At 43.7% G+C, this 22560-nt stretch overlaps 3 protein-coding genes across 4 annotated transcripts; 2 read left to right on the plus strand and 1 right to left on the minus strand.

Annotated features, from left to right (window-relative positions):
- Nucleotides 1-902: 902 nt before the first annotated feature.
- LOC306716108 (ras-related protein rab7) lies at nt 903-3238 on the plus strand. Its single transcript, XM_079186681.1, has 5 exons — nt 903-1013; nt 1294-1420; nt 1508-1726; nt 2149-2274; nt 2392-3238. Exons 1-5 carry the CDS (start codon nt 958-960, stop codon nt 2476-2478), a joined length of 615 nt encoding a protein of 204 aa, XP_079042807.1. The 5' UTR covers nt 903-957; the 3' UTR covers nt 2479-3238.
- Nucleotides 3239-4076: 838 nt separating this feature from the next.
- On the minus strand, nt 4077-15966 carry hcfc1a (host cell factor C1a). Of its 2 annotated transcripts, none has more exons than XM_079186680.1 (28): nt 15842-15966; nt 14469-14653; nt 13777-13925; nt 12849-13009; nt 12537-12745; nt 12226-12310; nt 12000-12106; nt 11717-11896; nt 11378-11620; nt 11121-11269; nt 10819-11001; nt 10518-10739; nt 10024-10128; nt 9678-9906; nt 9205-9341; nt 8966-9113; nt 8630-8850; nt 7551-8373; nt 7294-7469; nt 7060-7188; nt 6751-6958; nt 6323-6604; nt 6134-6240; nt 5908-6042; nt 5637-5822; nt 5195-5492; nt 5036-5099; nt 4077-4926 (listed from the first exon to the last, which is right to left on the minus strand). In XM_079186680.1, the coding sequence occupies exons 2-28, from the start codon at nt 14647-14649 to the stop codon at nt 4887-4889; spliced, it is 5157 nt and encodes a 1718-aa protein (XP_079042806.1). In that variant the 5' UTR covers nt 14650-14653; nt 15842-15966; the 3' UTR covers nt 4077-4886. The 2 variants fall into 2 exon arrangements, with proteins under 2 accessions (XP_079042806.1, XP_079042805.1); XM_079186679.1 differs by having other exon boundaries at nt 7294-7472.
- Nucleotides 15967-20286: 4320 nt separating this feature from the next.
- Nucleotides 20287-21760, plus strand: LOC306715516 (blue-sensitive opsin-like; the record flags this gene model as incomplete). Its single annotated transcript, XM_079185916.1, has 5 exons — nt 20287-20665; nt 20760-20928; nt 21007-21172; nt 21327-21566; nt 21659-21760. 5 exons carry the CDS (start codon nt 20287-20289, stop codon nt 21758-21760), a joined length of 1056 nt encoding a protein of 351 aa, XP_079042042.1.
- Nucleotides 21761-22560: the final 800 nt, after the last annotated feature.

Genomic DNA, 22560 nt, shown 5'->3' on the forward strand with positions numbered 1-22560 from the left:
ACTTTTATTTAAAAGTGACTGCTTTACAGTGACGTTAAATAAATGAAGCAGATGCTGCCGATTTTTCTTTTTCTTCTCTTCTCTTGAATAAATGCATGCATTTATACAACTGCATCTCTAAAAATGTGCAGCAACAGTGTCAGGTGAAAGTATTAAATTAAGATATTTGTAGTGTTTTAATTTCTGCAGAACAACATACATCGCAAAACAAACAAACAAAAAAAGATAAGCACAGGGAACATCTATCTTTGTGTTTTAGAATTATGGGAGTGTTGTGTTTTGTTTCCAGCCTATTTTTATCTTTTATTCTGAAATCAGCTGTACCTTTGGCTCGTGACTCAGACAGGACAGAGGTCGTCTATGCGCCAACAAGCATTGTTTTATGGTGCCTTCAAGGGCTGTAGGAAATACTGTCTTGCACACATAACACGAACAATAAAGCAAAGTAACACCTGTGGAGTTCAGGTACTTTCATCTCTGGAACATTATAAGTATTAGCCACTAAAAGGCTGCTTTGGCTACATGAACATTTTCAATTAAAAGTACATTACGTACGAGTACGAGGACACAAAACACAGGTTTAGTACCTACATACTACAGACAATGACATATCGAGGCTGTTTAATTTAATTTGATGCAAATATTTCTAGACTCCTTTTATGCTTTTATGCCACCAGTGTAGGGTTCAGTAATTCCCAGCCAGAATTAGATTCCTACCATTGTAGAGAGGTCTTTGAAACACCCTATGGACTTTTTATTTTACGTTAAAATGTAGTTAAAATTAGTAGCTAGACAGACTGAATCAAAAATAACCAGATTTAGATTCCTAACATCTTTTTAACAGCCACGTTGCTACTGAGACACACCTCAAACTACAAGAGAGGCACAATTCCGAGGAGCTCTTGAAGGCAGCAGCAGCTGAAGCTCCGGTAGAAACAAACCCGAACAGACGTGACCATGAACGACAGAAGAAGTCCGGTTACACTGAAAGTAATCCTCATAGGAAGCTCCGGGTAACGTCGGATAGCTTGTTTTATCTCATTATTTTATCTCAATCTCATTATCCCTCCTGTTGTACAGTTTTGATTTGCTGCTCCTACGACAGTTGTTTCACTTTAATTTAATCTGCAATTTAATGTACAACTGAGGTGTAAAGCCTAATAGATACTAGTTATTTTTGTATCAGTTATTTACCAGTGCCGTGTGAATAAATAAATAAATGTCTGCGGAAGGAACGTGAGATTTTGAGTGTGTTCTACCTTTAATAAACTTAATGCACGTGTGTTTGCACAGGGTGGGAAAATCCTCCTTCATGAACAGATACGTGAATCACCGGTTCACCAACATGTACCGGGCCACCGTAGGGACCGACTTCCTCTCCAAAACGATCCACATAGATGAGGACACAGTCAACCTGCAGGTAGCTCCTCTGTGCACCTGCAACCACACCTCCACGTGGGAACGAGTAGCAGTCTGTTGATAAGATGCGTGTTAAATGTTCCCTCAGCTCTGGGACACAGCTGGCACGGAGAGGTTCCAGTCTCTGGGTACGCCTCTGTACAGAGGAGCGCACTGCTGCATGCTGGTGTTTGATGTCACATCCACGACTAGTTTCTCTGCCCTGGAGGAGTGGAGGAAGGAGTTCCTGATCCAGGGCGAGCCTCAGGACCCGCAACACTTCCCCTTCATCGTGCTGGGCAACAAGACTGACCTGAGCCACCGGGAGGTATCAGAGAGATGTGCAATAGGGAAAATAAACTTGGGGGTCAACAGGTGTCTTTTGAAAGTTTATACGAGTAACAGTATTCTAGAAAATACATAAATAATACACTCTTTCGTGGCATTGGATTATCAATCAAACAGGTATTTTTCTGACAGATTAATTGGTTAATTGAGAAAATAGTTGGCAGATTGATCAATAACAACCAATGTAATATCCAAGTAAACTTCTTTATAACAGTTCCATTACAAACAACTCAGTATTCCTGTGACAGTAACAGTGAAATATTTGTCTTTCAGAATGTAATAAAAATTGTACATGAGGGGATTCATTACTTTTCCACTGCGTTTCACCAAACTTTTGGAAGGAAACCTATTGTTTACATCCTTATAATAAATATTGCTCGCACTGTGCCTCGGTCCCTGCAGGTGTCTGTCAGCAAGGCCCTGCGGTGGTGTGAGGAGATAGGAGCAGAGTACTTTGAGGGAAGCGCCAAAGAGGACCTGGACGTGGAGAAGCCGTTCCTGAGAGCCGCTCAGAGCGGCTTACAACAGGTGATTCAAGCTCTTTGAAAATATCTTTTATGCTGAAACAAGAAGAAAAGATGCAGCATCTCTTTTATGTTTAACATGTTTATTTTTTGATGATAAAAGATACATTACTCCCTACAGTACAAAAAACACACATTGGAAAATACAGGACATTTCCAGATAACCTGCGAACAGCCGAGAGAAACTCGCAACACCTGTGAGTGCTGAGAGCAGCACTCGTCCCAGCGTGGGAGGGAAAGTTCAGAGAGACCTCGGCACTGCTGATGATGACCTATCTAACGAGGGTGCAAAAATAGTGACCCAGCAAAGGTACTGTGGAAGGAAAGGACACAATTGTATACCACATGGAGAGAGAGAGAGAGGAACAAACTCGTTAAATGTTTTTTTCTTTTTTTTTTGAGAACCTTCAGCTTATGGTCTAACTTAAGGCATCACTACTAAAATACACTGCTTTTGCATGCATGTCTAGTCTTTGTTCAACAGACACACTGACACACACAAAAATGATGAACGCATATGAAGAGAAAGTTAATTCCTAGTAAGAAATCGGGAGAAACCCAACAAACGGGGGGGAAACCAAGGTGCCGGCCGAAGAAAAAGGCGGCGAGCGAAAACCTCGGCTCTTAATCTTCCTGGCCGTTACCATAACAAACCGAATCCGCCCGTACAAAGTAGATATACACTCACGTCTGGTCAGAAACCTCCTCGCTGTACAACTTCTTATACCGTAATGAAGCTAGCAGTGATTCAGACTCCTACAGTGAATCAGCTGGACAGAAGCAAATTAGAACCATCAGGGAGACTATATATATTTATATATATATATATATATATATATATTTTTTTTTTGTTTCTTTTATAAGTAAAGACACAAAAGGCAATCAAGAGATGACCAACATGTAAAAACAGTTTGTTACAGGTAATTATATAAAAGGCCAAGATGTTGTTTGTTTGTTTTTGTTTGTTTTATTCTTGCTCTATGAACGAACTAATTTACAAGTGAGTACACTCCGGCTATGTAAGCTTTCTCCCCAAAACATCCCCATAGAAAGACATACGGCTTAACACATCACAGTAAGCTGCACACCATCTGTAGTCTGACATACAGAGCCGTGGAAGGAAAACAAAAATTAAAATTTATTAAATTGGATTCACATACATCAATAGGATAGGGGAAATATGTCGACTAATATAATTTGCCATTCTAAAACAAAAAAAATGAAAGGAGAGGTGAGACGCCACATTCATGAGCATAAAAAGCGTAGGACAACTGATCGGGATATTGGGGGGGGGGGGGGGGGGGGCAGGGGGATCTGATGTTTTCCTCATACCCCGTGAAACTCCATGTTTGGCAAACAAAGCAACACAAGCATCGAGTAGTAAACAAAGTAAAAACTCTCCCTGGGTCCACTTCAGATTCCCTTCAGTCCTATAACCTCTGTGGGTTCTACTCGGAACAAATACAAAAGTCTTTCTCTCTCTCGTGACCATCTGCGAACAAGAACATACAACCAACTGAATGAGGATTTTTAAAAATAGAGTGGCAACCCCAACACAGCCACCGATCTTCCCACGAACACAAACTACGGGGATGAACAACTGTTAAAAAAAAGTGATGTTTTTTTTTAAAAATGCACACAACATACACACGGGAGAAGAAAAGAAAGAAGAAAAAAAAAAAAGCTTAAAAAATACAAAAATAAACTACACAAAAGATCTTCTGCGTCAATGCTTGCTAATTTTTTGGGAAGATTTTGAAGATTTGTGTGTGTGTGTGTGTGTGTGTGTGTGTGTGTGCTGCAAGTCTCAGTCCTAGCAAAGTCTGTCATTCATTCTCTACAAATCTCTTCGTCATTCTTTTTTTTTTTTTTTTGTCCACTTTGAAGTGTCGGCCACCAGTCCTCATCTTGGGGGGTAAAAAGCGCACAGTGATGACATTTACAGGAGACTGGAGTCCAGTACGATGAATACAGACGCGGTTCTCGATGAAGCAAATTTGTTTTGACCAAAAAAAAAAAAGAAAGGAAAATAATGATGTCCTCTGTCGTTGAGGACAAGTGCTTTATTTGTATCCATACCGATTTTTCCTCTCATCTAAAACTCATGCCTCCACAGCTCTTTTTTTTCCAACACTGTACATCATTTTGTGTAGTCTCTCTCTACATCCCCCCAGGATGCACAAAACAAAAAGACAAAAACAAAAAAAGGTAACAAATGAGCTCAGGCTGGCTCCCAATTTGTGAAAGATGTAAATTCTTCTCTACGCTGCTTAACTACTGAAACAAGCCAAAAATAGATGTTAAAACGATGGGAGGGGATGTGACTGAAAAAGATAATGTGCTTCTAAGTTTGTGTTGCTCTAAAAATAGTACAACCAACAGAACGAGGAGGAAGGAGGGTTTTTATCTACAGAAACATCTCTCAGATTGACTTTCATCTCGGCTTCATACGCTTGTTCTGCCTCCATTGCCGTCTTGATCTGAGACTTGAGGGTGGAGGATGAGATTAGGATGAGGATGAGGAGGTGGAGGAGGGGGTGAAGGTCAGTCTTCCTGATAAAAAAAGGACAGCGAGTGGAAAAGGGACAAAAGACTGGGAGGGGTCTCTGGGCAACCTCACTGGTCCGTCCTTGCTTTCTTTGGACCAGTAGCCTTACTGCAAGAGCACACACAAAACCAGAATAAGTATTGCACGTTTCATCAATCGGTGCCATGTTTAATGTCGAGCCTGTGTGAACAGTACGAAACGTAGACGCTGTACTTACGTATCAGGAGATGTGCCTGGTCTTTTGGCGGCCGGTTTTGCAGAGGCGGCATCTTTGCCGGATTCTACAAAGCAGACAAACAGTTGAAATCTATCCAACGAGGAATTGCTCACTTACAAAAGGTTCGAGAGTTAGTGTGTGCGACTCTTGCGTGCTCACCTTGCAGCCATCGGACTTGGGTGGCGGGACCGTAACCCTTCTCGTTGCGGGCGGCAATGCGGAAGATGATGGCTGGCTTGGTGGTGTAGTCGATGTGGGCGTTGGAGAGGCTGGACGACTGCACCAAGCATGAGGGGTTGGGTCCACAGTACACGCGCATGAAGGCTAGCTGTGCCGGGGTGGAGGCCTTGGCCTCGGCCGTCTGGTTGCTCTGGATGGCCAGGTACACAGAGTACTCGATGATCTTCCCCGATGTCACCGAGGGCGGCTCCCAGGTCAGGTGGGCACCATCTGGGCTCTGCATAGGGACAGTGGACGATTACTACTCAGTGTCCGAAAGCATGGCTCATGAGAACAGCTGGTGTTATGTTTTACACACCAGTGTGTCAAACCCACAGCGAGATAAGGAAGGAAGGGAAAGGGGCTTTACTGGTGTGTTTACCTTGCTGATTTTGATGGCGCAAGGAGCCCCTGGGAAGCCTGGTAGGCAAGTCTTGAAAGCCGATATCTCAGAGAAAGATCCACGGCCACAAGCGTTTATTCCAGCGACACGGAACTTGTAAGCTGTGCCGGGCTGCAGCTCCATTTTCTTCATCTGGCCGTAGTCTGGCATGACGCCAGAGTCATCCTGGCAAACAAAACGCAGGGATTAGAGATGCACTGATTCCTCCAACATCAAGTCATGTGTGAAAGGAGCCTCCTGAGAAACTTACATCTCCTTGAGAGTTGTCTCCTGGCATATAGAAGTGGGTGACCACCATATTTGTCACTTTAACAATTCCAACATCGAACCACTGGTTCTCTTTTTTTACAACAGCCTTCACTGGGGTTGGCTGAGGGGCTTGTTTCTGTGAGAAAAAAAAAAAAAAAAAGACAAACTGTTACATTTCTCCTCTCTTTGAGCAAGCAGAACTAGACAGATGTTGTCCAATAGCTCACCTCTCCCTCGATCCCGTTGGCGACCTCTGCTAGAGCGGCTGCTGCTTGCAGCTTGGCTGGACTTGCCACCGATACAGAGGGCGCAAACGTGCTTGATGGAGCGAGTGCTGCGGAGTGAAAAGGAACAGTCAATCTCGGTGTCAAAAAGACGTCCGTCGCTAACCGTCAAAGAAAAGCAGCAAGTCTTACTCTCAGCAGTGGTACGTGGCAGCAGTGATGCCACAGCACTGGTGACCGCAGCAGCCATCTCATTGTGCCCGTTGCTCTCGACTGAGGGGTCGTTGAGGCTGTCAGCGGGGGCGAGGCCCTCGGTGGGCACGCTTGTGTCCACGCTGGCCTGCTGTGCAGCAGCCTGAGCCTCCTGCAGCTGCAGCTGCTGCTGCTGGTGGACCAGCGCTGCGAGCTCCTGCTGAGTCAGCATGATGGGGATGGTGGTGGGCTGCTGGCTCTCACCAGTGGAATCGCTCTCATCTATGAACAGAGAAGATATTGAAGAATTCATACTTTTCCCCCACTTTACTACAGACAGACACTAATCTATGACACTACATTTTACAATCAAAACCAAGTGTGCAGAGAGATCTGATGATACTATACTAGACTATGGCTGAACTCACTCATTACTGCTTGCTGGGCTGCCTGGAGGACAGCCTGGATAGCGAGGGCCTGGGCTTCTTCGGTGGCTGCTGCCTGAGCAGCGGCCTCCGCTGCTGCAGTCACAGCTAGCTCCTCGTCCGACAGCCCCGTCACCATGAGAGTGGTGCCCTGACCCTCAGACATCAGCTCTGAGGGCAGATTCAAGGCTGTAGCTGTGGCCGCTTCTCCCTGAGAGAACACATTACAGGTCATATACGCACTCTATACATCTTTAAATGAATGGACTTTAAGCCAACAGTGGCTTTGTGTGACATTACACTGTTATTTACCTCTGCCTGTGTCTCCATAGCAGAGGCTCCCTCCTCTGCAGCTGCAGCTTCTGCCGTCTCATCGGTTTGCATGGGTTCCTCTGTGGAGCTGGTAGCAGTACTTGCAGCCTCTGTGATTGATGAGATCGACTGGAGAAAGAAACAAAAAGATAAAAAACATACAGATTGGTCGCAATGGGACACTATGTAGATTGCCATGACTCAGCAGTGCCGGCGTATTTGTGTGTTTCTTACAGGTACAGAGGGTCCGGGGGCCAGTGTGGCCTGAGTGACAGTCGTGATGGCCCTGCTCTGAGTCGTGGTAGCTGTGGCTGCAGCTGCAGCTGCTGCAGCTGCGGTGGTGGGGGTGGGGGTGGGGGTGGTCACTTCAGGGCTGCTGGTACCTTCTGCTCCCTCCTCTGTCTGCTGGGCTGCTGACATATTTTAAGTTAGACTTCCAACCAATACGTTTATTTCACAAGCAATTTAATTATAACACATTTGGGGTATACCTGTGCCTTCGCCTGTCTCCATGCTGCAGGTGGCAGTGGTGGCTGTGTTGGTGGTCCCAGTTTCGTGCGTTTCACAGGGCGGGTTGGAGCAAACCCTCTGGACCTGGCCCGCCGCTGTGCCGGTCTGGTCACCTCCCATGCTGGAGGTGGCCGTGGACGGGGTGTTGGTGGTCCCCGTCTCGTGTGTTTCGCAGGGTGGGTTGGAGCACACCCTCTGCACGGTGCTCGTCTGGCCTGCGTTCATGTTGGATGACGACTGGGTGGATGTGTTGGTGGTGCCCGTCACGTGGGTCTCACAGGGTGGGTTGGAGCACAGCTGCTGGGCTCCTCCCATGTTAGCCGATGCTGTGGTGGCTGTGTTAGTTGTCCCGGTTTCATGGGTCTCGCATGGTGGGTTGGAGCACATACGCGGTGTGGACATGTTTGATGATGCAGTTGTGGCTGTGTTGGTGGTGCCCGTTTCGTGGGTCTCGCATGGCGGGTTAGAGCACACCGGTCCTCCCATTGCAGGAGAGGAGGTGGTGGCTGTGTTGGTGGTTCCGGTCTCGTGGGTCTCGCAGGGCGGGTTAGAACAGACTTGTCCTGCTCCCATGGTGGCCGACGAGGTGGTGGCTGTGTTGGTGGTTCCTGTCTCGTGGGTCTCGCAGGGCGGGTTGGAGCACACCATGGTGACGGTCCCAGAGCCGTCTCCAGCCGCTCCAGCCTCAGAAGAGCTGGGCTGCTCAGAGGTGGGTGAAGCCAGGATGGACACTGGTAGATCCTGCACTGGTTGAGCTTCCACACCACTGGGAGTTGTGATCAGAGTCACCTGGGTGGGCTGGTTCTAGGCAGAAGACAATCAATTTAAGTTCTCTTTGAGTCAAACAGCTCAAAAGGGAAGTCCTTTAAACCCTCTCCCTAACTCTTATGCCAATGTTTTTCTAGCAATAGCTCTGCCGTTGTTCTGTAGCAACAGAAATGGCCATCAACACAACATTTACAATCTTTTTCCTAACTTTTAATGTAGTAATTAAAAGCGTATGGCGCATACTGCTGCCACGATGATTACAATGCTAATACAACAAACGGCAGGGTCTTACTTGCACTGTCATGGTGGAGGAGGGCAATGCGGAAGCAGAAGTCAGGTTGGTCTGAGCAGTTGAAACGGTTATGGCAGCTGGGCTGATGACCTGGCTGGACAGGGTAGCGATGGTTCCCAGTGTGTTGATGGGGGTGACCAGAGAGGCGTTGGAACTTCCCACGGTGCCTCCTGCCAGGCTTGAGGAGACTGTACCAGAGACTGTCCCAAGAGTGGTGATACCTGGAAGGAAGATAAGTGGCATTAAAAGATGAAAACCAAGAATCTGTGATAACATATTAATGTGATCTAATAATAAATCATTAAAAACAAATCACAAGAACATTGTTATTCTTACCAGTAGTCCCCTTGACCACCAGAGTGGTGACAGTGGGCTTAACAGCAGATACCGTCACTGGTGTAACAAGTCGAACACCACCGACTGTGCTCATGGGCACGGTGCGCAAAATAGTGCCAGGTTGCCCAGGAGCACCCTTCAAAACCACCTAGAGACACACAAATCAGGATCAGTCTCCTCATGTGCAACATAAACGATGACGGCTATAAAGACCGCGGCCAACAAACAAGTCACATTACCTGCGTCATTCCCTGTTGGCCGCCTGCAGTGGCAAGTTTGGGCATGGCAGTGATGATTTTACCAGGAGTTCCAGTGGTCATCACCTTTGTGGTAAGGATTGTGATCGGCGTTTTCATGCCTGCACTGCTCGTCACACCTGCAAGGACAAAAGCATGTATGCCTCAAGTTAATTTTCATCTCAAGAAACCCAAACAACAGACCATGGGTAATTTACAGCTGCGAATAATTCAGAAAAAAAATAAGTTATTTTTTCATTCGCACTAATTGCCAGACTACATCATCACTACTTCTGTTGTGGCATGCAACCACTGCTCAGCTGAAAATCCAACCAGATGACAACAAACCGCAAAAACCATGTGATCCAGATGTTCATCTGGTTCAGGTTTCGCTTGAACATTACTTGTTTTGTAGTACTGTTCTCCTTCATGAATGTGCAGGCCGTTGTGATATGTAGTAATTAACGTTAACTTGCGTGAGTTTAGACCTGCAGCTCCAGACTGGGACATTATGGCCGACATGGGGATGGTCTTGATGATGGTGGTGCCCTGCTTAGTGGTGGTAGGAGAGACGCCGCTGATGTTGAGGATATGGGGCTTGTTTCCTGTGCCTCCTGCCTGGGAAGTGGTGATGATGGTTGTGGGCTTGCCATCTGCGGAGGTCACCAGCTTCAGGATGGTGCCGGCTGGGAGGGCACCCTTTGTCTGGGAGGAGAGAGGCACAAGTTATGCAAACCGTTTGGAGAAAGACATCTGGTTCCGTTCTCAGGAGTTTTAAGCTACCTCCCGTTTTATTTTTCTTCATTCGTGCATATATCTGACCTGTATGAGCTGTGTGAGAGGGTTATTGGAAGCCTGGCCTGTGATAGACGATGTCTGCCCTGGCTTAGTTTGTACCACAGACATCATCTTGCCAAGGTTGGAGATCTGCAAACATAGAAGAGAGACTCAAGTTAAGGAGTCGCAAGAAAACATTGGGACAGCACAGGGAGTTCAGTGGGAAGCTGGACCACTGGTGGCTCTACAAATAAAACTTTGAGCCATAACTGACCAACAGTCATGCAAATCACTAACATCATGCTCCCTATTATCTTAGTAGTGTTCTCCAACAGTCACTGTAGTCCAACGTTTAGTCCCTCCCCCACTAGTTAAAGTTAAGTGCATGTTGTAACCATCTCTGGGACAAGACATTAAAAAAAAAACCTACAGAACCCATAATTTACAGCATGCATCTGAACGCACCAAAGGGTGCCCTCAGAGTGGTTGTCCGAGAGACATCCCTGTGTTACAGATTTTTCCCCATTGTCCTCTCTTACCAGAGTGCCACCGCTCCCCATGGTGAGGGGACTCTTGACCAGGGTGATGGTCTTGGTGACTCCTCCCACCACAGTGGTGACCACCTGGGCCTGCTGGGCCACTGTGACTGCACCAGACTTGTGCACAGTGATGATGGGTCTGGTGGTGGTGGGAGAGGACGCGGTCCCTGTGCCCACCTGGGCTGCAGCAGTTTTCAGCATCCGGGTGGCCGGGTTACTGACCTACAAGCACAACATTGTTTTGTTGGACCGACAGAATGCACACAATATAATAATTAAGAATGTTTAGTGAGATCTTTACCATGAGTGGAGAAGCCATTTTCATTGTGGTTGTGCCAGGGGAGACGGCTACTGTTTTGAGAATGGTGGCACCTACAGGAACATTTAGGAGAGTGCCTGCAGAAGAGGGCGGGATCTTCTGTGTTGCTGCAGCTGCAGCAGCCAAAGCTGCCATGCCACTCATCTGAGGGCTACTCCCAATTGGCTGAAAAAAACACAACAAACAAGAAAACACACGATTGGACACATGTACTCGTATGATGACATTTACTGCAAAGAAAATCATTAATGTGATAAAATGCGGTGCAAGATTGCTGCTCATACCGATCCTTGGGTGGTCTGGGCCGGCATTACCATACGAACACCTGGCGGAAGGGACGTCAGAGTGACTGGGGATTTCCCAGGCTGGCTGGGGCGGACTGTGACAATAGATGTGCCTGTGGCAGACTGTTGCGCTGCAACCTTCAACACAGCTGTAACATAAAGAAACCGATCATCAGAATTTATGTTTGGAATTCTTCATCAGAATTTACTTGGAAGCTTTGGAAAAGAGGAATCAGTGGTCACTAGTGCTATAATACCTGTCTGGGTTAGGCTCTGAGCAGACAGTACTGCAGCAGCCGGTGCAGGGCTCTTTGGAGAGTTCAGAGGCTGCACAGGGCTGGCACTCATGACTGGCGAGGCTGTAGCTGGAGTTGCAGGGATGTCATATTTCTGCAGCTGCAGTAAGTAGGTGTCAGCAGTTGAGACGGCGCCCCAGCTCACCTCAAGAGAGTTCGTGTTGGCACGGACTAACTGCACCCTGGCAGGGGCGTGTGGTCGCTCTGAGGAGGCGGAGGACAACAAATTTAACAACAATGACACAATCTGACCCACAGAAGTCTCTTTTAAACGACAAAACCATGATGCAGCACACAAACCTGTTTCCAGGTACCAGAGGTCTTTACAACAGACTTGATTGTTCCAAGCTTTACGATAACCGTCGCGGCCGCTCCATACATAGAGTCTAGAATTGATGGCCACAGCACAGTGGCCAGCACGGGCCCTAGGGATGTTGTCTTCAAGAGTATCCATCAACACGGTCTCCCAACACATGGAGTCTACAGAGAGACACGGGGTACAAAAGTTAACTCCAGTGAAGGCTGTTTTACTCAAACCTCTTCCGAGTGAAACTAAGCGTAATCAATACAGAGTTAGACAAACCTAGATTTAGGCAGGCAAGAGTGTTTGTGCACTTCCACTCCTTCTCGTGTGTGGCCACTTTGACATCGTCCATTACCAACGGAACCCATCCTCCAAAAACGTACATCCTGCACATTGAGAAAAAATGAAATCAGTGAGATGTTGCTACCAAACACAGCCGGATGTTCTGACATGATTAAATATAAACATTCAATGCGTTATTGCTTCGGTGAAGCAGTTGTCTCACTTGTTTGTGATGGTGGTGGCAGAGTGAAGACTTCTGGGGAGCGGTGCTGTCCCGTTGACTGACGGTTTGTTCCATGTTAGGGTATCTGGAGACAATGACCAGCAGTAGGACGTTATACAAAAGCCCTTTTGTATTTTGACAAGCAACCAGATACATTAAAGTACCTTGAGTAAGGCATATTCTCACACATCATTGTCAAACATTGACTTTTAAGGGGGGTGATGCTCAACCCCCGTTGGTCTGAATGGGTATAAATAGCAGCACTTTCTCTCAGTGGCATCATTTTTCGAGTCACACTTCTAGAAACCTACCAATATCAAGTGTCCACAGGTCTCCGAGGCGACAACCACTCATCCCTCCATAGATTATCAGGCGAGATTTCCTGCTTGTCTTTTCTGTGTATACAACGGCAGTGTGGCTCTCACGAGGAGGCGGCAGGACGCCATATGTGATTGGGATATCCCATCCAACCACACTGGAGCCTGCGCGAAGCTCAAGCGTGTACAGATCATTCAGGTATCTGAAAATTAAACGCAGACAGAAGTCACAATCGCGTTGCTGGTTAAAGTAGGATCTCAAGCATCTTGTGCAGCAAAAGGGCCATGCTGGTAAAACAACCGTACCGGGGAATGTTGTTTTTTGGGTCTTCGCTGTCGTTGGCTAGTCCACCAAACAGGTAGCATTTGTTGCCAACCAGCGAGAAACTGTGGCCAAGACGAGGGCATGGAGGGGGACCATTCTTCGGGTTTTTTGCTTTCAACTTTTTCCATTCCCATCTACTGGCCTGTAACAAAAAAACACATCGTCAAAACATCATGTTACCATATCATCATCGGATCTTAGCAGAAATTGTTACAAACACAAGTTGACCTCATTCCCTATTCTGGTAATCCGATAAGGATTTTAGTCATTTTTATTTCTGCATTTAATATTTATCTATTCCATTCTCTAGTGGCTGAAAATCACCTGGACTCTAACCTGATTGTAACATATCTATTTAATGCCATAACCAGAAATAAAACATGCTACAACTTAAACGTCCTTCATTGTGCCGAGTGAAGCTTTTGCAAGTACGACAATAAGACAATAAAGACATGATTTTGGCATAGTGCACTTGTCAGAAGCAGAATAACTTGGGCTGATTAGCATCACGTTCAGCCAGTTGCGGGAACATGGTGAACCCTCTAAATACTGAATCACTCAAGAAAGAATCACGATGCATCTAAGAAGCCATTATTTCTCCTCACATTTAACAGATATTAAATTTAGACGTTGTGGGATGAAACCGTCTTACTGAATATGTGACTTTATTTTTACATCAACAATCTCTGCAGAGAGACAAGCTCAAATTTAGTCATGAAAATGTGCACAGACAATGTCCACTTTGTTTTGACTGCTAACATGTCAAATGTTTGTTTGTATTTTTGTCTTAATTTCATGCTAGTATGAGCTTCAACAACAGCTATAACAGAACTATATCTAAATTAACTGAACACATCAAACAATTACATTATCTTAATGTGTAAATGCAATACAAAAATGTGGGTTTACCTGTAGTTCATAGAGATCGTTGCTGTACTTTCCGTACTCCACCATTCCACCAAACACCAGCAACCTGGTGCCATCGCAGACAAAACCGTATGCAGCACAACCAGGGGGAATATCACCACGGACCGCTGGGATAAACCACTGGTTTGTTGCTACAAATCAAAATCACAAATAATGACAGAAATGATCAGTTGAGGCGTACTCATATGAAGTCATTCAAATTATGAAGGGAGTTAATGTTATGACCTAAACATGGCTGTGAACTGCTGGTATGACCTCTAAAAAAACCTCTTATGAGCATTATACATAAACCACAATATGTATCTAAGGATAGGGATTATATAAAGAGAATTTGCTGAATTTGTCTGTCCTTATTGGTTTGTGTGCAGGAAATTGGGGCAGAGGGTATACTTAAACCAACCAGCATCATCCATTTTATTTTAGCCCGCCTTTTTTTACGTGCAGTACCACCCTTTCTCCTGTAGAGGGGGCCACATTTAATCAGGACTTGCTTGGCCTGCTGAGGCCTATACGCTATACAGTTCTGCACATCACGAATCGAGTCTTTAGATATAAAATAGATCCGTTTAGGATAGAAGACTCAATGTGAAAAAAAGGAGTTGTATGTAATTTCACATCTTCAGATTCATGAAGTAAAACACGATGCTTGTTTCACATGCAAGAGTGTATCTTACCAGTGTTGTATACATGTAATTCATCCACAATCCCTTCGTTTCCACCGCCGAACACGACCATAAGCTCCTTAATAGCGACAGCTCTGTGCCCATGCCTGGGCCGCGGAACCGGACCGGACCATCCGAGGACCCGCTTCCACCGCGGCTGCAGAACCGACACCGCGGAGCCAGGGGCAGACATGATTCTGTCAAAGAGAATAATCACGGATCATTGTACTTTTAACTTGCTGAAGTAATCGTGGTATCTACCCGTTTAACCAAACTCTCACAAACTCATCAGCAGGAACCGACCGTAGAGTGTAACGTTAGCTAACTTCTAAAAACTGTTTGTGCGGCCGTAGCAACTCAGTAGCTAGAAGCTAGCGGTGTTAGCAGTTAGCTATTGGTTAATGAACACATTCAATCAAAAATAACAAATAAATGCAGAATAATAGCTTGCAAGCAATTGCTGGTTTACAATCCATACTATGCGTTTGACGTTGCAATTGTGCGGATAAATACATCGAGTCTTTCATACAGTTTTGTCTTAGTTGTTTCTAACCATTGAATTCGATCCATGGAAGCCGCCATCTTGTAACCAAACAAACCCCCGCTAACGCTACTGCCCGTCCGAAAAATGGCGGAAGCGAACGAAAAAGAAAAATAGATGAAAGCTTAGCCAGCTACAGCGGCGAGAAAAAACATTAAATATAAAAACAAATTCAATGAAGTTGTAATACGCCTAACAAAGCAGAACCTTACGTAGTCACACCACAAACTTAATCCACGGTTAGGACTGTGAACAAGAGTCGGCTATTTTCATGCCTCTCTGGGAGTCGCCATATTGTAGCAAACAAGCTTAGCATTCTCTACAATCCCCTTAACGCAATTATTAACACCACATACATATTAGAAGCTTATTTTAACAAGCACAGCAGCGTGAGAGGCACGCACCTCAACTGCCACTGAATATCTTGTTGAAATATTCAAAAGAATGAAGCCCAATTGTAGTAATCAAATGGCTTCTAACGTTAGCTATACTCCGTTAGCACTGGCGGCTAGTTGCTCACAAGCTAACAAGCGTTAGCTGTAAGGCTGGCATCTGTCAAAGCGTCGCCAAATATTACAATGAAATGCAATGTAATTGCGTTATATTCTGACATGCATATTTTACCTGATACAAATGTAGTTGCAACAACACTCTTAAAACACAGCTAAACGGAGTGGAACTGCATAAACAGAGTGTTATTATGTTTCATGCCGTCTCTGGAAGCAGCCATCTTTTCGACGATCGGCCTAGTTCTACAGCTCCCACAAGAAAAATGGCCGGGCGGTATGCCACAACAAAACATAACAAACCGAAAAAGGCGCAAATATTTTCTATTTTTACTTACTTATTTCGATGCAGAAATTGCAAAAACACGGGTATGTGGTCTTATCTTGAGGCAATAATCCAAATTCATTCGATTTTTGAAGAAGTATTTCCTCTCATGCCTGCCTGGAAGCTGCCATCTTCTTGACAACCAGAGGCGGAGGAAAATGGAAGAGAGTTGGCGTCACCCAAAGTAAACATGGCGACACAGACCCGCTCGCTAACCATTTCCGACAGAAACGCATAACGTTTTTTTGTCATTTGCCATTTTGAATAGGTGAAGGATGTTCTGCATATTGACGTGCTTTTAATAACAATTGAAATCGGTGTAAAGAAAACATATTACAAGTTTCAGAAATTTACAACAAGTTGTGTTATGGCACTAGGCTTATTGTCCCTTAGTAAAGATGGCGACATCCGTGCTGAAACCACTTTTATTTTAATATTGAAGGCTATGCTGCTTTTATTCCGCTCCATACCTACTTAGATATGCCTATACATGCACAAAAATAGTGTAGAAACACTTATTTACAGATCAGCGCTCACATGAAGGCTGCGATACAGTTACCACGCCCACAACCATCGTTAGTGCGCCCTCCACTGATGCAAGTACTGCATTACCATCAACAGCAATTAACAAATCGTCTCTCTTTCTTCAACACAGTAGACGTTCAGCGACATTTCTTCTGGACTGACACTGAAAAGACAAGAAAATGCTGTAAAATGTGGACATTTAGGAGGAAGTTTGATTTGTGTTTGATCAGTAAACCAGGCAGTTTCACAACATATCCCCCAATTATTTGAATCTATTGTTGATGTAAAAAACAGTATAGTATTATTTATTGCTTCAGTGATAAATATGAAAAATACATCTAACGCATATTAAAATGACTGCTTACAGTACAAGGGATAGTCTGTCTTTTTCAAATGTACAATGTTCCTTTTTTGCAACACACTATATCAGATAGAAGACTTGTGTGCTGAAGCATACAATAAACAAGTAATGTATGAATAAAACAGGGCCAGGGGGTTGTGGTTCTCATCAGTTAAATATTGTATTAATGATTCAGTGTGCTGTGGAATGAAGAAAAAAAAACAACAGCATTTCCAGAGACAGTAAAGAATCTTATAACTTAAAAACCTCACCCTAACTCACCCTAATAGGAGTTGTTACTTATTATGTCTGGTTCAATTTCTGATCAGGTTGATCACCAGTCTCCATGTGCCAGTAAAAATCATATGTGTGTAATGTTCTAACAGTGGGACTAATACATGATTATCTTATCTATCTTATCTTAACAAAGCTCATGGGAGAGACAGGGAGATGTCAATCAAGCACAGACTGTAGGCACTCACGCAGCCTGCGAGGTCTAATCACCTGACAATCAGAATCACCTGCGTGGCATTTAAACTGTTTTTTTTTAGTGTGTTTATGGAGCAGTAATAGTGCAATACCAAAGCTAGCAATTCATGATGTATCGACTGAAAGATGAAAAAGTCACAGTAAAAAAAACAAGACCAGACACCAGTTAAATTTCAAGAATTGTATTATGTAAAGAGTACAGCCACTCGTTCCATCTTCTATCCCATCTCACACAACCAGTGTAGAAAATGTTCCTGTTTGCAGTTTTCTCTTTGCACATTGTGTTATTTTATACCATCAGAATGTAAATCATTTTGTGCAGAAGTAGTTTTTTAATGTATAGCTGCAACATTGTAGTTTTATAAATCCCCTTTTGTTAATGTACAGTGAGCAGTTCATGATTTATCCTTAAGCATTAAGGTCAGCAGTGTGGCTGAGCCTAATTGATTGACATTCCTTGAGTGACACGAGTCACAACAACATACGGCATCTGTTAAATCTTATGAAGACTTGTTAAAACCCAATGCTAAGATGGGATAAGTCTTTATCCTTGTGTGGGAGCAGCGCAAGACAGAAATAAGTAGCGATGAATAGAACAAAAATTATAAATTGAATAAGAGAAATGTACAACTAGTATAAGAATAGAAGTAAAAATGTGAACACACAATAAAAATGAATAAACCAGAGCAATAAAAGATAAGGTTAAGAGGTAAACTGACATGGTGTGTTTAAAAGCAGCGAGTCAAAAAGCGTAAACAGTGTACACCAATAATACATGTGCTTAAGTAGAGATACTTAGTGTTGTTTGTATTAATGCAGCAATTTAACACATACATTTTCCAGCAAGTTGACACAAACTGTTGCGACATGTAGTTCTATGAAGTGTACTACTTTTAATCCAAATCTCTTCTTTCCTTTGTTCCTCAGGAAATCCAGGTGAGGGAGTTATTCGGAGTCATAGAGACTCACTCTGCACACAATTAAGATTGTGATTCCAAGAAAAATCTGTCTTCAGAAAGAAAAATAGCATCTATACCATTTATGAGCAGTCTTTATAGTTAACTTCCTGCTGCAGCTTTAAGGATTTGAATCAAGGGCATTCTTCTTGCCTGTTCTATAGGCCTACGAATCCTTTTTACTGTCACGTAATCAGTCAGCGATCATGCACATATGTGTATAGCTTACCCAGAGCGAGCGATTACAGCAGCGGGTTAAACAGGTCAGTGGCACTCAGACAAACACCTCGACTTACCTTTCTGAGCTGCCGGTAATGGTTTACACACGGTAAGAGTCTTAGGAAACGGCTGAGCAACTGAACCTAAAAAGATCATCATGTAAAATCCTCACAAGTGACGTGGATCAAGGATAATGGCAGCTGGGGGTGGAGGTTTTTGAGGAGGTGTACGTAAGTTCTCACTGGTATAAGCATCCCAGCAGATCAGTGTGTGAGCCTTTTTGACGGGACATCTTCTTGTGTCTTATACATCACATCTAGCAACCTACATTTCATCGCCATATAGACAACTGCTGGAAGGGATTTGTTACAAATAAAATCAGAAGTCTAAACAATCAAAATGATACAGAAGTCATAAAATCATATCTAGAGTTTTACAAGGTTATTTTATTGTCATTGTACAACAGGGTTGCACAACGAAATGTAGATTGTAGTCCCATTTTGCTTCAAAAGAAAATGACAAAAACTATATTATGAGGGTGGAGGATGAGTTAAGGAGTCTCACAGCCAGAGGAACGAATTGTAACATTACAATTGCTATGTTTTTATTCTAAATGTTCTAAATTGTATTCTTATTGCTTGTGTCCTCAAGTTATTTAAGATGGCAACATATACAAAACCCTTTTAACCTGCTAAAAAATCTAAATGATGAACAAATACTTTTCGAAATGATGGTTGAAAATATTTATTTTCAATTAATGTAACATATAAACAACATCTCTTCAAGTTTCTTTTTAGGTTCAATATTTCGTTTGTCTGCCCAATGAACAACTTACTTTAGATATTGCTCAACGAATGTAGGGAGTTTTTACAACACACCTGTAAAAAAAAAAAGTGTGTTCAGAATACTTGAGTACATCTCCTCTGGACCTTCCTGTCTCAGTCCTTTATTACAAGCCCCTTTCAAAATAAAAGGGTCAATTAGGCCAAATTCCTTTGCATTGCCTTTTTGATTTAGATATTTGGCACACCTTTAAGTAGAGCTGCAGTAACCAATATTTGCTGTTCACTGTGTAAGATGTTGTTCATTACATAACATACGTTTGTATCCAATAGAAAATGCAGAACCCGTCACGGCCTTTCAGACAGTTAGTGCAGACCTATGGTCACATATAGCTCCACTTCCATAACAGTAAGCAGATGTTAATAGAACTTTCCTCAAAGTTGACCTCAAACGCAAGCACGTCCTACAATGTTTGATTCTGATGTGGAAAAATGGAAATAATCTGCTTTGTGCTGAGATCCATGCTCAACACAGGGTATATCCGACTTTGATCCTGATACGATAATGAGTAGAGATCATCCATCCTAATACTAGCAAAAAGCAGGTTACCCAAAGATACCCTGAATGTGATTAGCAGTTCTAATAGCACTGATGACTGGATTAGCTGACTCAAAAAACAATGGTCTTTCTTCCAGATTGGATCTGATTAAACCAGCTTGGGCACCATTCACTCATGGGTGAATACATGTTTATGTCAGTACATATAGCATTATTGTGTGTGTCTCAATGTACTGTATACCATTGCGTTTGATCTGAAATAGCATCTAGGTGATGAGATCAGTGTTATGATTGATCCAATAATCTTGTACTGGCTTCTAGCCTGGTTTTATTCCATTGTATAGTGTGTCTGTAGATCCTGCATTGCTTCCTGTAGTGCTCTAATCTCTTCATCTATTCTTTGGGGTTACTATTTACCCAAGCAATTAAGTAATTAATTATTCAATTAATAAAATGTTCCACCAGACAGCCTTATAAAGGGGCTCCTTTCATCTGTAGTAGACTACCATTACCATAGAGCAGGAGACGCTGAGCTGACTATCGCATGAAAAGCAAATTCAGATTTTCCTTATTCTCATTCGGGTCAAAATGAAGCACGGCCGTGTCACGGAGCTTCCGGAGGATTTCTGGATCCCCATCCCTCTGGATACGGACAACATCACGTCTCTCAGCCCCTTCCTGGTTCCCCAGGACCATCTAGCAAGCTCAGGCACCTACTATGCGTTAGCCATGTACATGCTTTTCATATTTATTGTGGGCACTTTCATCAATGCTCTTACGGTTGCATGCACCATGCAAAACAAGAAGCTCCGGTCCCACCTCAACTACATCCTGGTGAACTTGGCCATGTCAAACCTTCTTGTGTCCGGTGTGGGCTCCTTCACTGCCTTCTGCTCATTTGCATGCAGATATTTCATCCTCGGACCACTAGCATGCAAGATAGAAGGTTTTATTGTAACGCTTGGCGGTAAGACAAACTTTGAGACACATTGTATGAGATTATGACACTTGAGTTTTGATGAGATAAAATATGTTTTTAATCCTACATTATGTTGTTCCAGGTATGGTAAGCCTGTGGTCTCTTGCTGTGATAGCTTTTGAAAGATGGCTGGTCATCTGCAAGCCACTTGGTAACTTTATTTTCAAGCCCGACCATGCTCTAGCCTGCTGTGCATTCACCTGGGTGTTTGCACTGATTGCCTCAGTTCCTCCACTGGTCGGATGGAGCAGGTCAGTATTACATCTGCACTGATAGCAGGGATGCAAAGCTGCTGTGCTCACTCATTGCTCTTGTGTTTGTCTCTCCAGGTACATCCCAGAAGGCCTGCAGTGCTCCTGTGGTCCAGACTGGTACACCACCAACAACAAATACAACAATGAGTCCTACGTGATATTTCTCTTCTGCTTCTGCTTTGCTGTCCCCCTCGCCACCATTATCTTTTGCTACACCCAGCTCCTTTTTGTACTGAAAATGGTGAGGCAAAGTTAAGGAAAAAGGAAAACAGCATTAAAGAATGTTGTTTGGTCAATAATTGTGTAATACTGCTACCTAACCATTTGGCACATGTACCACTAAACATGAAGGACCCATAAGTCATGAGACTTGGCTCACCTTTCTCCCTCAACAGGCAGCGAAGGCCCAAGCAGAGTCTGCCTCCACCCAGAAGGCAGAGCGGGAGGTGACCAGGATGGTGGTTCTCATGGTGATGGGCTTCCTGGTGTGCTGGTTGCCTTACGCCTCCTTTGCTCTTTGGGTGGTCAACAACCGTGGGCAGCCTTTTGACCTGAGGTTTGCTTCTATACCGTCTGTGTTTTCCAAGTCCTCTGCAATCTACAACCCGGTCATCTATGTTCTCCTCAATAAACAGGTCAGTTGGATGTCCCGAACTGTTGAAAACCCACTACAGGTATGCTTTATATGGCTTATCTTGAAATGTATTTTTCCTTTGATGTCTTTCAGTTCCGTTCATGCATGATGAAGATGCTGGGGATGGGTGGAGGTGATGAAGAAGAGTCGTCGACATCGTCAGTGACCGAAGTCTCCAAAGTTGGGCCTGCTTAGACTGAACATTAAGACCGTTAACTTCTCTGCCACTAATGATTGTGGATTGTAAATAACAGTAAATATACGTGTGTTTTGTTCACATGAAAAAAAAAAATGTATATGCAATTTAAATAATAAAGAAATCCTAAATAATCTGCAAAGTGAAAAATAAAAATAAAATACGAACATCTACTGCATATGGTGTCTGTATGTTGTGGATACTGAGAAACAACACAGTCACTGGTTTGGACTGCAGTTTCTTTTTATGGGTGTTGTATTGTAAGGCACTGCAACATGTGAGCTGTTACACAAGCTGTGTTGCGAAAGTAGCTCATTATTAACTGTGGAATTCAGATAGGCAATGTGGGGAAACTAAAATTATATTGGTTTCTGTTAAGGATGTTTTAGTCTTTCCTAAAGATACTGCTGCAGAGGCGACTGATCATTTGTGTCAATATCACTGATTTATATGATTGTGTTGCTTTGAATGTCCCTATGCAGTTCAACAAAAATGTTTCCATTTGTTCATTTCTAATTCTTCCTCCCGTCTCTGTAATATCACTGGGTAGGCTCCTGATACAATGATGTAAACTGTCCTTGTTTGCTTTGGGTTGTTGGATTAGCAGAGCTACCGGACGGTAAGCATCTTCTGCAATTACGCCGTGTTCAAAACATCTTATGCCCTCTTTAAGCTCGGGAAAGGAGGCAAAATGCCCGAAAGGTAACACAAAGCAGCTTAAATTAAACCAATAGAGTGGATTACAAAGGGCTACAGTGCATGAGATTAGAATGAATGTAATTGGAAACCAGATTATCAA

This window comes from Pholis gunnellus, assembly GCF_910591455.1.
Source record: "Pholis gunnellus genome assembly, chromosome: 3".
Classification (NCBI taxonomy): Eukaryota; Metazoa; Chordata; class Actinopteri; order Perciformes; family Pholidae; genus Pholis; species Pholis gunnellus.

Bases quoted from the DNA above. Each gene is read 5' to 3' on its own strand.
- LOC306716108 (XM_079186681.1), top strand. From the start codon at position 958: ATGAACGACAGAAGAAGTCCGGTTACACTGAAAGTAATCCTCATAGGA. The intron at 1,421-1,507 runs GTAGCTCCTCTG...ATGTTCCCTCAG, and splicing joins AGGACACAGTCAACCTGCAG to CTCTGGGACACAGCTGGCAC. The intron at 1,727-2,148 runs GTATCAGAGAGA...CGGTCCCTGCAG, and splicing joins CTGACCTGAGCCACCGGGAG to GTGTCTGTCAGCAAGGCCCT.
- hcfc1a (XM_079186679.1), bottom strand. From the start codon at position 14,649: ATGTCTGCCCCTGGCTCCGCGGTGTCGGTTCTGCAGCCGCGGTGGAAG. The intron at 11,897-11,999 runs GTTTGTCTAACT...GTCTCTCTGTAG, and splicing joins TCTTGCCTGCCTAAATCTAG to ACTCCATGTGTTGGGAGACC. The intron at 7,189-7,293 runs GTAAGAAACACA...TTCTTTCTCCAG, and splicing joins CCCCCGGACCCTCTGTACCT to TCGATCTCATCAATCACAGA.